We start from the raw sequence: 14088 nt of genomic DNA, 5'->3' as shown, positions 1-14088 counted from the left end.
CGATACCGGCTTTGCCTGATGAATATTCCTAACTCCATTTCAGATGCAGGATCTGGGTTTATCCAATGATTGGCTTTTCTGCAGCTGGCAATAGGTTCCACTTCACATAAATACCAAGGAAAAGAAAGGCTGGCTTCTGGCCAAATTGCAGGCAGCAGCTTGGAAAAAAAAGGACCAAGGTCTGAAATGCTGCTCCAAAAAAATTATTATTTCTTCACAAAAATTGGAACAGCTGCAAGAGACAAATGAACCCCCAAATATCCATCAGGCTGGTGGTTACAGCATGTACTGGTAAAGGGCGTCACAAACACAATGGCTTCGACTGAAAACATCCTAAAGAAAGCCTTAATTGGAAAACTCAACTCCAATCTGCCAGTGCCTTTCCCCAACAATTTTCAGTATGTAATTTTACACCCAGATCTACCTGTCTGATGGCCTGCTGTTGGTAATGGATATTCTAATTTATTAAAAAAGATGGCTGTTTTGGGGCTTAATCAAAATGGAAATTCTCACACTTCAACAAATAATTACCCATTCGATCTAAGAGCCCTCCTGCTACTTCAGGATCCTGCCTCCAAGTTGTCCAACCAACACAAAAGGAAAGTAAATGACAATTAATACTCAATACTTTCTCAGCCTACACTTTTAAGGTTTCTCATCATTATCAACTTTAACTTAACTGCAAGTTCTCAATTTCCAGGTAAGTCTGGAAAGCATATAAAAAAAGAAGTTATGGGGAAAGATGATGGCAAATGGTTGGAATAGTCCTCTTGAGTTTACCTGCATGACTTGGTTTGATGTGCTAACATTTGGATGTTAATGGGCAATGGCCCCTCTTTTAGAGGTTATGCATTCAGCCCAGCCATATTACAAGTAATTAAAGGCTGTTCCCATCACATGAATGTTCCTGCTGCCTCCATTATCATTGCAGCTGGTGTCCAGCTCAGCCCAGCTTCAAGTTAGAATCACAGAATCATAGAATCGTTTAAGTTGGAAAAGACCTTTAAGACCATCGAGTCCAACCATCAACCCAACACCACCATGCTCGCTAAAGTTTCAAAGGTCTATGCTCACGTTCAGGAGTTTCGCTGACTGGCTATCTTCTTCCTTCTTGTTCAAAACATTTAACCATGTGTCCTTTTAGTGCTTTGCCAAATAAAAACGCCTTGCTATACAAGGGTCTGAAAGCCAAAGGGAGCATTTTTGGTGGGAGGGATGCTCCACGCAGGAACCCCCATCGAGAGGGATGGGAAGGAAGCTCGCACTGCAGAGGGACTATCTGCTTGCATTAGCAGCAAAGATTTCCCACCCTTTTACAGTATGGTCTAATATTTAAAAATACTCTGCTGACTTCAGTGTGTCCACATCTCCTGTGCCCTTTATTTTTCTGACGGCTTCTCCTGTACGGGAAGTACGGGAACATCCAAATTGCAGTGACCGAGCAAAGAGCCAGGAACCACTGCAGTCGCTGGCCTGGGGCCAACTTTGGGGTTTTTGTTTAAAATGCAACTTATAGAGAGCTACAAGAATAAATATGTATTCTAAATGCTCTAACACTTATTAGAGGTCTAAAAGAAAGCAGTCTTCGAAATAGGAAATGCATATCCAAAGGGAAAGCTGGAGCACAAGCAGGCAGCCTGCCCTTCCTTCGCTGCACGTCTCCCTTTCTTGGCTGCGAGGCGCAGCAAGGAAGTGATTATAAAGCATTTATTTGCAAAATCACAGCCAATAAATCCAATAGCAACAATACCCTCCCTCGCGTTGCTTGTTCCTTGGTGGGGGGGAATGAAGGAGAGGCATAGGTCCAACAAGCAGGCAGGTGCATGGCAGTAACTCTCCTTTCCAAAGCTTTTCGTGAAGCTTCAAGCCCATAAGGTGCAATATTCATCCAGGCTGTCCCCTAGCTCTGCGTACGCCGTTTTGAAGGCCTAGAAAATAAAAAAACCTGGAAAGGCTATGAAGGTTGTGATATGAAAACCTCTGAAAAGGTTAAAAAAAGGACTGGGCTGTTGAATGAGGAAATGAGTAAGGGAGAGCGTTAGAGAAAATAAAATGGTACAGAAAAAGCCATCTAAATTCTCCTCCCCTTTCCTGGATACAAATGCCATCACAAGAAAACCATAGGAAGCGAATCTGACTGCTTTGAAAATCACTGAGGTCAAAAGCATGACAGAAGAAAGGAAAAAAGATTAAACAAAGGGATGATATAATCTACACAGCTATAATTCAAACCTTTGAGGTATAAATAGCTACACTACAGGGATCAAGTCAACCACTAATTTACAGCACAATCAGGAGGGGGGGAGGCAGATACCCATCCCCACAAGCAGATTAATCCTTAATTGCTCATTTTTGCATTTCTGACACCTTTCTTTGAAGTACCAAAGCTGGTACCATCTCTCAAAAGGCACTGGCAAGCCTGAAAATTGCATAGATGGGCCTTGCTGCTGCTTGTTCAGGGCTGCGATGGCCCGTGCACAGTCCCAGATGCTTTTGTGGGTCCTCTGTGCAAAGAAAAAAGGAGATGGCTTTAATCCATAGGCACAAGAGACAATCAAAGCCCGGTATCTGCCAGTTTGACAGAAAGGGAAGCAGGACTCGGATGATGGCTCATGTTTCACAATGTTTTTACAAGACCTTAATAGCAGATAAATACTTACTGGGATATTCAAATACTTTTGAGCACTTAAATCACTTCAGCGGTTTTGTAAATCCCTCTAGAAATACTCCTAAGGACAGCAAGTACGATGCCGAGATAAGAGGAGCAAGATCATCAAGATCATCAGCTGGTGGAGATGGTGGCTTTCAGAACGGGTCACCCAACCACTCCTCCAGTTTTCTGTCCTTCCCCCTCTGCTCATCTTTATCCATGCAGGGAAGGAGATGACAGTGATGGAAACGTAACTGTATGGGCATTTCTTCAGTCCCTGTATACATCCCCTCTATCACATTAATTTTTAGGGGAGAAATTGCTTCACTCTTCACTGCATTGCTAACTTCTTGCTTGGTTCAAGAGCATATCCCTAGATGCAGGGGGAACGGCTGTGTGTTTGGTGCTTTCTTAGTCATACCGGCTGCATCCAGACATCCCTTGCACATCCTCACATGTCTAACAGGTTGATTAACTGCCAGCACCCTGCCTCTGCTAACACAGGTCCTCATTGCACGTAGTCTATTTAAATCAAACAAAAAAAAACCCTGGTATTTTTTGACTGATGAGATACAGCATTCAATGTTTTGCTGAACAAGATGAAAATTATTATCCAGTAACACATCAGACTTTGTTTAGCCAACAACTTTCTTCAAACACCATCTAATCGGTCACTAACCTCTCGACGGTACCCAACCTCTGCTATACAATACCTGGGCTCATTGCTTATGGAGAGCATCCAGGTCCCACTACCAGGGGTGGCTGCTTTGTGCCCCCAGTGGGTTATTTCATTAAGATGTCTGTCTGGAAACCGTACTCGAGGGTGAGTGTGCAGCTAGTAGGAAGAAACATCTCTCGACGATGCATACTTTCCTACCAAAATAGAAGCAGCATCTTTGAACACAAACAACTTCTAACTTACAGCATGGCAGTCCTTGGACAGGAGATTTGAGCCAACCTCTTCAACCAGCTTTAACTACTGAAGTCATGCAGTGATGAATTTGTTGAAGAGCGAGTTTTGTTTTCTGTGTCACAGTGGCCACGTGCTCCAGTCGGATTAAATGCCATGTAGGCTGGTGAGAAAAAATAGCTTTGTTCCTCCTCAAAACCAGAAGTTGGACAATTCACAACAAAACTGGTTCAGTTGCAAAATAAAAGTCACCAATACAAATACTTAAAAAATAGCACATTTTACCAAATACAGATGTTAAAGCATCCTTAGAAAAAAAAAACCAAAAAACCAAAACCCACAAAAACCCCTCTGGTATGAAGCCCTCCAAATATATGTTAAAAAAATTGTGCAACAGAAAATTCTTCCATAATTTTGCTCCCAAGAACAAAGACCAGGGCAGATCAGCAGCTGAAAGGGTCTGAAAGTTGTCTTGCTGTGAGCCTTGCACTTCCCAGTTACCACCCTGTCCCATGCCTTGCATGTCCCTGGTACCCTGAAAACAGACACAGCTGGTGACCTTGTTCCTTGTGGCCAGTGACCATGGCTCCCCATCACCCTCACACGCAATTAGCATTAATAGTCTGTTTTGAACATCTAAAAGATCTATTCCGCTCTCATCAGAATGAATGATGCTCCCTTGGATGGAAGGGAGCATCTGATTGTTAAAAATCCCAGTTAGTTTAAGATTGAACAGTTTAAAACATATTCAGAATCTGAATTAAAGAAATCATAATCACCAACATTTAGGCATAAATCTATCCAAACTTTTCAGTAAGTCCTTTTAAACAGCTCTGACTTTTTAATTAGAAGCAGAATCACGGCAGAGGGGAATTCACATTGACGCTGGGTTTTGCAGATGTCTATCGAAGCCAGATGGAGCCATCCCCACTGCTCTCACTGCAGGGCAGCACTAACGCCACATTTCTATTTTCCAGAACTCAGTTTATTTTCCTATCCCGTAGAAAGGCTCTTGCCTTGGTTACTTTTGCTTTCTGTTTAGCTTGCAGAGAAGATATTTTGCACTTGGGATGAGCTCAGAGTGAAGAAAGTATCAATGCCTAAGGAAAAGTGCTTGGTTTTCTTTCCCAACTTGTTAATAAAAATATGCGTATGAACGAAATAATTCAATCGGAGATGCTGAAAAGCAGAAGGCAGGTTTTAAATAGTACTTTTTCTTTTAAAAGGAAAAGTCTGGCTCATGGTGAAGAGAAGCAGCAAATCAGTTCATTTCTTCCCTTCTGTGACTGAGAAAAGTTTATTAAAATTATGATTGTTGCATAAGAAAATAAAGTCATTTCAGTACAAGCAAGACTGTGAACTACTGAAGAAGAGCTTCTCCCTCTGCTAACGCTCAGAATATAGGGCTGCTTTCATTAGATTATAAAGCAGCGATGCTCAAAGCACAGTATGTGGACCAAAGGTGATCCTGAGCATCCCAGTGATCATCTGCCTCACATCACTTCAACAGCATTTTCAGTTGAGCACTTGATAAAGATTAATCATCATCTTCAGCAAGCTGACAGCCATTCAAAAAGCACAGAAACAGCTACTTTAAAAACAATGAGAACTCTTAAACTCCTGCCTGAGGGAAGAAAAAACTAGTGTCTAGCAGATATTATCTTTTTTTATTAAAGGGCAAATAAAATTGAACCAGGGAGTAGATATTTTAAAGTAGTTAATGCAGAGGAGAAAGTGGGTTGCCATCCAAAATCTCACTAAAACATCTTCCCAAATGATACATTTCAGGCTCTACTCAAAGCACATAAAAATAACAAAATAGCTATTAAATAGGTTTCGATCGAGCCTCTGGCTGGCGCTCAGGAAGAATATTTCACAGATTCACCTCTAAAGCAAAACAGCATAACTGGGGAAGGAGCCACCAAGAGAAGGTGGCAGCATCCCCCAGCAAAGCTGATCTTCCGTTGAGCAACTGGCTCAAAACCAGTGGTATACGGGGCTTCCCAGTTTGCTTTTGTGCCTGTGGATACCTGTTAGCATCCCTACCGTAATATTTGAGGGTGCCTTCAATGCTGCTGACAGCACCCAAGCCAAGCCAGGTGAGTGGGAGCTGGGCTGCCTCACTGCAACCCAACGGCCTGGGCTGGCAGCTGAAGAGCAGAAAATTCGTTTCCTGCAACTGGTTGTTTGAGGAAACAAATCTTCATTATGCATAAGACGTGTCTGGGCTCTCAGACAGCCGACCTGAGCCTCTAATAGCTCTGGTAAGAGCACCAGCAGCATCAGTGTCGAGGTCTTCTTGCACCCCAGCACCCGCAGGGTGCTGCAGGACCAGGGCTCTGCCTTTCTTCAACAGCAGTATTTTAAAAAAGCAGTGACAAGCCAGCGAGGTGGCCTGACGCGCATGGTTAGTGCCTCTGCAGCTGAAGGCAGTGATTCATTGCAACTGGAGTTTCAGAATGTTTTTTTGACTAACTGGTGTCTTTAAGGGGACACCTAGTCTAGCAATAGGATTAGAGCGTGCAAGCAGAATCCCTGTCCTCTCCATTGCACATTCATTCAAAGATGCAGACTCAGAAGAGGACATCCAGCCAACACCACCACTCCCGCTGCAGCCCTCCACAAGGACCCCCAGGTGCAGGAGCCATTCCCAGGGTTTCTGACTTGGATGTCCCGGTTTGGGGAAGCATTGAAGGGCAGAGCTCCAGCCCTTCCAGATAATTTGCTTTTTGCTCAGATTTAACTCTTTCCCTCCAGCTCCTTCAAGCTCACGCTGTTCTGTGTCATGCTGTCCCACCATCTGCCTTACCACGTCTATGACTTAAGAGTTCACCTTTGGGGTGAAGGAAGCAAGATGCTGGGCATCCCGGCAAGCACCCACTCGACGCCCATCACTTCTTCCTCCGGCGCATCTCTGAACACACCTCTCCGAGTCTTCCTGTGCAGATTAAAATGCACCAACACAATGTGCATCTTGACCAACTGCTCTCCTGAACAACCCAACCCAGCTTCAACAGCTACTCATCTTTCTGCTGCCTCATCTCTTGGGTCATTTCCCTCTCCTCCTGCAGAGCTCTCACATCCCCTCAACTTCTCTGCAAGGAGGAACACTGCACTGGGTAACACGCAACAGCTAAACCCAAATGGACTGCAGCTGCAGATACTTTCCTGCTCAGTCACACCTGTACCTCAGAAGCTCAGATGTCAGTTTAGATGCCATAATATCCACTCATTTTGGGGGGGTATGGCAGCATTTAATCCTCAAAACTAGTTTGCTTCAAATACAAAGCTTTTTGCAAAAACTAAGGCACTGGTTTCATTAGTGGCGTGGTCTTGTTCACTCTATCTTGTTGACTTCTCCAACACCCTGTACAAGACTGGAAGCAGTCTACATTAATTTTTTTTTTTTCTTTTTAGATTTTTTTTTTAAGGACCAGGTCTCATTGAACTTATAACCTATAAACTTCCTCTAGAACTACAGCAGTTTGACCTTATGCTTCCTCAAAGCTCAGTGCAAGGTAAGATCTGAAGTTGCCAAGAACATCTGCTGAGCGAGGTACAGTCAAGCCAGCATGCTGTACCAGCAAGGCACCTTGCAGTGGGGAAAGGAAAGAACCACACACAAGTAAAACGCAGCTTCATTGTAGTATAAACTCCATTTATATTTGAGGTACTTTAAAGAGCTTTTTCCCTCCCTCCAGCTCTTCGAAGAGCTCCTCAACCTTGCTGAATTCCTCATCAAGGCACATGCACCACATCAAATGGAAGCAGAACGTGGCCAAGCTGCAACGTTTACTCATACACAGCCCCCATCCCCACAAATGCTCTCTGCGGCAGCAAAACCTTATGGATTACAGTATTTGTTTCCCCAAAATATCATATGCTTCACCCAGTACACCACCCTCCTCCTGCACTACACCAGAGCTAGCTCATACACCGGGCAGAAGCACCTGGGTAACAGAGAGGACAGGCGAGAAAGGGAGTATGTCTTACAAAACACATCAGCCTTGATGGGTGTCTATAAAATGCATTCAAAAAGCAAGTTTGGGAATTAAATTCCCTGTCACAGAGCAACAGTCAACCAAAAGCTAGTTTCCCCCTAAAACTGTCCTCCTCCTTGGTCCCCAGATAACCCTTCCACATTCCCCAAGAAATAATTTACCTCCTTCCCCAGTGAGCACATCCCTTGGCTCTGCGGGTACCAACTGTCCTCTCTCTCAATCAAAGTGTTATTATATTTGGCTGAAGCTCAGAGCAACTGGCTGGGCTTGTAAGACCGATAACGCCTTTTGTCTCAGAACTGGAGGATTTACGCATCAAAAGCTTGTCTGCGTCTCCCCAACTGCAGCAGTTTACCTCCTATTAGATATTACTTCCCATAAAATGCACCTACCTTAGACCATCATGGGTAAGGCATCACAGCATTTGCAAATACTCTGCTCTCTCAGAGAATAATTAATTATTCCAGCTGGCCTTATCCCCCTATGTACATCCACAAACAAAAAAAACCCAAACAAATATCTGCTTGCCCTCAGCATGACTCTGTGTGAAAAGGGAACAGGTCCCTGACCAAGCATCAGCGGTTCCTCACCGCAAGTAGACCATACACGTGTATAATATAAGTATGACAAATCCGTCTAACCACCGACTGGAACTGCAAGAGGTCCACGCATCGCTTGCCAAATTCCCACAGCATATGTAATTTTTTTTCTTTCTTTTTAATCCCTGCATAAGCCACAGAAGATTTAGACAGCAATATTCAAGGAAAAGTCACTGGTCAAGGGAGAGAGGAAAATACCGGTGACGGTGCCAGCCCGAGGACAGGGGATTTCCATGCTTTGCTCTTGGAAAGATCTGATAGGACTGATATATTTGTTTTAGCTTTCAGCAGGGAACTTCAAGGATTTGGACTAAAAAACACCTAAATAACATTACGAGAACTGAGTGCTGGAAAAGGCGATATGAGAAGTTAATGGTATTAGTAACCACTGACCTGTCTAATCCCATCGCTGACCTGCACCCGGCTGACCGAATGTATTCCTGAAACCTGGATGTGGTTTACAGCACACAGTAAGGTCTTGGGGCAAGAAACCTATTGGGTGCAATTCCATAATTTCATGGCTTTCGGTTTTTATCAGCTGGACCAGATGTTCTCCTCTGGCCCCTCCAGCTTCAGTGTCCTCCATATTTGGTACCATGAAAAAACTGTCACTAAAGTAGCTGCACTCGTGTCTTTACCAACAAACCCAAAGCACATCTGATTAGATTTCCTCTCCTTGTCTTACTTAACTGGGCATTTTTGCCACCAGGTCTACCCAAGTTTTTGAATACCTCTGTATACCCACTGATGGAAGCCTCCTGTGCTACAGGGAGGCCACTGCCACCTGAAGTCGGGGTTGCTGAAGACCCTTCATCTGCTCTTCTCTGTTTGTTTTCCACCATCAGATAGCAGGGATCTTCTCTGTTAACACACTCTCCTGAAACGGTGAGGATGGGGGGATGAAAAGGTAACGTCAGCATGAAGGAAGCCCAGAAAAATCAGGAACAGGCACCACCGACTGAAAACAAAGATGTCCCCGTGCCACTCAGTCCTTCAGGGGCATCTCCCGGCTCCCAGCGATGATGAAGGAGCCCGCACGTTGTCCCTTTTGCGTCTTCACTTCCTCGACTTGTCACCTCCTCTTATTTTTCTGACCAGGAGTAGATAAACTCCCCAGCGGCGAGGAACTCGCCTTCACATCTGTTATGCAATATTGATCAAGCAGAGCAACGCAGGTTTGGCTGCAGCTAGTAAGCTTACTTGCTCAGAAAAAGATGCATTTTGAGCTGTAAAAATAGTCTTTTAAATCACCTAATATGTTACCTGCCCAGTTTGAAGGATCAATTTTATTGAAAGAGATGTGGATCAACTCAACCCTTTCATGGGACCAAATATAATCAAAGCAGAGATGTGTTTGAAGCCATCAACATGAAAAAAATCGTTCCTATGGACTGAGGTCCACCAGTATTAGCAGTAACTGGTTTAGCTATAATTAGCACTGCTTGATCTCACTGGAGACACGATGTTGAGAAAGCCCTTAAACTTAGCAAGCAAACACCATTAAAAACTGAACCCAGGCTGCAGACTGCAGCTGCAACCCTCCTGAAAGCTAAAGCTGTGGTTGCTACACCCTGCAGAAACAAGGGCTGGCAACGTATTTTTGAGGCAACCACCAACTTGGTGCAGTTTTCCGTTTGACTCAGGTGACAGGTATGTCAGCTGCTCGAATCAGTTTTTCAGGACCGAATTTCAATAAAAATGACACAACTCAGAAGGATGCAAGAACAGTTGATGTCTGTGCACTGATAGTTACGCCAAATTAACATAAAAATGAGGTCTTCCTAAACACCTGCAAGAGGAAACCTGCTTGCAGAACAAGCTACTGAAAAAAAAATAAATTACTATTCAGGGAGGTAGTTGTCAGAAATAAGATGGAGTGTGGATGTGTGTGTTTATACACAGCAGCTCCAGGTATGGGTTGCAGGTCCCAACATGCTGCCCGGTGTGGTTTCTGTAAGCAGTTGTCTCCTTCATGTCCCCAGCCTGCAGTCAGCTTCAACAGCTGAACGCTGGAAGTGTGTGCTTAGTCCTGACGGTCTGTGAAACAGTTCATACAAATCCCAGGGTATTTTTAGCATGCAGCAGGCCAGGTCAGCTCACATCGGTGACAAGAAATTCCATGTAGCTGTTTGAAGCTTCATAGGAAAGAGGTGGGGAGAAGTACCTATGGAATTTAGGAGCACCAGTAATTTGTGATTTCAGGTCTCAGGGCAACCTCTGTGCTTCCAAAAAGCCCTCCAAGGGTCAGCCTACACATCAACAAATACCAAAATTTGACAGCAATTTTAAAGGTTTGAGAAGGACCACAGCTGTTGGTGGCTTCATCTGAAACTACAGGAGCAAACCTTCCAAGCGGAGGAAAAAGCACTTCTTGGCTTGGACACCATCCAGTGCAAAAGCCACCAGGGTGAACCAGTGCAGGACTGAGATGGGACCTAACCTGTCACCTCCTCTTCGCTTCTCCTGCAGTTTGCTCACAACTGCATGGACTCAATGAGAAGATCAAGCTATGGCACCATCGCACTTTTTGGAAGAGCAATCCTTAAGAGAGAGGGTGCAGGGTCCGACTGCTGCAGCAGCCGGTGACTCCACGCTGGCGGCTACAGCTGGAGGGGACAGAGCCATGCAGCAGCAGCACGCTGATCACAAATTAAATTTCAAGTTAATACGGGAACGCATACCAGAGGAACGAGGCAACCACAATTACTGACTCTTATCTCGCAGGAAAGATCTTTCAGTTATTGTGGGTAGCACCGAAAACATCAGCTCAGCGATCGGCACTGCTGGAACCAGTGAGAAGAAAACCACACATGTCAAGCCCTTCTGCAAATCCACAGGGCACGTCCGCTTGGCTCCCACCTCCCAAAACATGTTGGCAACACAGCTGGAAAAGGCACAGGGAAGGATATGGATGGTCTGAAGGTAGCAAATAGTTTTGGATGGATTTTGTTGAAACAAGATACGTGGTTTTAGTACTCACTCAACACAAGACGGCACTCGGCACTGCACCAGTACTGATATGACTGTCACCTCCACGCTTGGATGGTTTTCTGCCCTTTTGAGTAGCTTGCTGTAAGCCTGTACTTACCTCCAACCATATGCACAACTGTAACACACTCAAAAAACCCACTGGTGCCAGGACACACACACAGCCTGGACGGTATCCACATCAGATGGCAATTATTAATCAGTGTATCTGGCAATGTTTTGCATTCTCAAATACAGACAGCTCAACACAATGCCATGTCTCCATCACATTATACACCTCGTTCCTATTGTTTTCAACATGCACTGGTGCTCTTCCTGACCCAGGACCATTCACACAAATGGTGGGACCACTAATGCCCTACCTGTCTCATCGCTCACACCTGCACCTGATGCTCTGTGTCATGGGGATTTATTTCAGTAAATGAAGAAATTCTCCTCCTCATTTTCCCCTATTAAAGCCAATTTTTGAGAAAAGATGAACATCCCAACAAGTTTACCTTAACCTTTTCTACTCTCTACAAAAAGAAAATAAAGAATTAGAAGCAAATTATTTAATACCATCAGGTTTAGTCAAATTTTAAGTGAGGATGACACGTTTAGCATCCATGTAGAATTTTGAGTAAAATTAAAAAGCTTGCCTTTCTACATGAAACCTGGTTTTAAGTCACCCAAACTTCAAGTGATTCCTTCATTGCTCTTCCTATTCCTGTGAGACATTGTAATTTTAAATATTGGATAATTTGAGTCTGCAGCTTGAAGGTTTCTTCAAAACGTCAGCTTCTTGCTTTTTGTAGACAGACTGATGACACTGTAGCTAATTTGCTTAATTAGCCATTTACACAAAGATCTCTTTACAAGAATGTGAAACCCTTCAAATGAAATGCTTTAAGTGCAGAATCAAGAGACCATCCATAATGATTGTTTACTCCTATCTTCTACGTATTTTTGGGCCACACTATTTCAATCAGCAGCTCCTGCGATTGATGACATTATACTTCCTAAATGCAAAACTGCACTCTGCAAGAGGCCAAGCATAATTGTCCCAAGTTTCTCCTAACAGGAGGATGTTGCTTTTTAAAAAATCGCGCTGGGATGAGAAGGAAAGAAGTCAGCACATAAAATAAACACACACATCCAGACGCTGTTGCACAGACCAGGAGTCTTCCCCTTGGTTTCAGCAGCTTTGTTTCTATTACTCCATCTTCCCTTCCCCCAAGCACTTGGCTTTTGCTGACCGCTGCATCCAAGCACACAAATCCTTCTCCTAATGGGTGCTCTGGTACCGTGGAGCACAGGGAGAAGGCTTGCACAGATGTTCACTTTGTAAGAAACAATAATTCATGCAAATCCCTGCTCCAAGCAAATTCCACAGTAGTGCATCTTATCACAAGCCAAACAAAAAGTAGAAATACATTTGAGAACCGTAAACCTGTATTAAAAGAATTTGCTCTTGTTACAGCTTGAATTTCCCCCTCTCCCTCCAACTACTCAGCCAGTAAACTATCCAACACTAAACACCAACCAAACCACTAATTCTGCCCGTGCTAATAAGAAGTGTAAACCCAATTGCAACATAAAGCAAAGCCTGTGTTAAAGTACGATAGATGTAACACACTCCACGTTCACCCATAATACTTTCTTACACATTTACAGTCCGAATAAATGCAAGAACAAAATCCTCGCCATGATGTTGGTCTCACCAAACACCTCACAGGGCTCCAAAGCAGAACATCCAATTTTGCTATCCAATTTAGGGTATTTGCACATTGCAGAAGTTTGTTATATTGGTGGGAACTCAGAGACAGCTCTACCACCTCTTCAGGCTTGTGAATTGAAATGTTATGAGAGTGTGTAGAGCAAAGCCTGGAAAGGCATAGGGTTCTCTTGCCTGAGTAAATTCAAGACAGCTTTTGCATTGCAAATCGCTTGCTCTCTGCTCCAGCCCTCCTGGGTTTTTTTGACTGCAAGGGGAAAGGTCAGCTCACATTTAGGAGTCTGTATGGTGACTGTGGTGAAGACCCTCTTTCCTATTGCAAGAGGAGGCAGAGACCAGCAGTGACCATTGCACCACCCTGATGATGCTTCTAAGCACAACAGCCATGGCAGAAATGACCCAGCAAGACAAGAATCTAGACATTAAAATATCATAAAAACCACTCATAAATATATTTAACTCTGCACACATTTGTGTTTTGTTTTCCAAGGTTGTCCAATAGTTTAGTGCTTTTAACATCAGGGATTTTCCTCCATTTCATTAATCAAGAATTGAGTACTCTCTTGCCACATTTGGAGATAGACCAGCTTTCCACAGAAGCTCAAGATTATGAAAATAAACTAGTAAAATATATTTTTAGGTTTGGGTTTTTTTTTTTCAGATGGCAAGTTAGAACCTGAATTCCAACTCAACCACTATGTTTCAGCAGAACAAAAAAATCCCTGTGCTGAGTGCTCTCAAATAAGAGTCATGCCCCTTCCAACTCTGCACCAACAGAGACCTTATTATCCTTTGGGGGAGGAAGTCAGATTTTTTCCACTTAGTTACATTCCCAGGTAGTTCTCAAATAAGACTTCCCTTCCCTCTGTGTTTAAAGGGACACTTTAACAAAAGTTAATGTCTTGGCTGTGTGCTGCTCCATACTGCCATCGTTGTGTACTGAACCCTAAAATAGAGTGATGACTGGCTGGCCACTGGCCAGCACAATTTTATTTCAAAGAGAGGACAAATGCCAAGAGGCCAAAATTAACAACACTTCTTCCTACCTTAATTATTATAAGCAAATCATCCACCTGCATGTCATTAGGAGCCCATAAAGGTTCTTCCAGTGGTGCCCCCTGCAAACAAACCAAAAAAAAAAAGCTTTTAAAACCAAAGAGTTAAAATTCAGCAACATCTTTGGAAGACAGTATTTTTACTGCTACCAGCAAGGTGATTCCGCTTCA

General features: G+C 43.7%; 1 protein-coding gene across 7 annotated transcripts in view; it reads right to left on the bottom strand.

Moving 5' to 3' along the window:
* PTPRA (protein tyrosine phosphatase receptor type A) overlaps positions 1 to 14088 on the bottom strand; it is a 129348-nt gene that overhangs the window by 55795 nt on the left and 59465 nt on the right. For 6 of the 7 annotated variants that reach the window (XM_069796691.1, XM_069796706.1, XM_069796754.1 and 3 more), the window contains one exon: positions 13909 to 13980. The exons of the other annotated variant lie outside the window; for it this stretch is intronic. In XM_069796691.1, coding sequence (XP_069652792.1) covers positions 13909 to 13980 — 72 coding nt within the window. The remainder of the gene's footprint in view (positions 1 to 13908; positions 13981 to 14088) is intronic. 7 annotated transcript variants of the gene reach the window in all.

This window comes from Haliaeetus albicilla, chromosome 1, assembly GCF_947461875.1.
Source record: "Haliaeetus albicilla chromosome 1, bHalAlb1.1, whole genome shotgun sequence".
In the NCBI taxonomy this organism is placed as follows: Eukaryota; Metazoa; Chordata; class Aves; order Accipitriformes; family Accipitridae; genus Haliaeetus; species Haliaeetus albicilla.
This window is presented reverse-complemented; position numbering and strand designations above follow the sequence as displayed.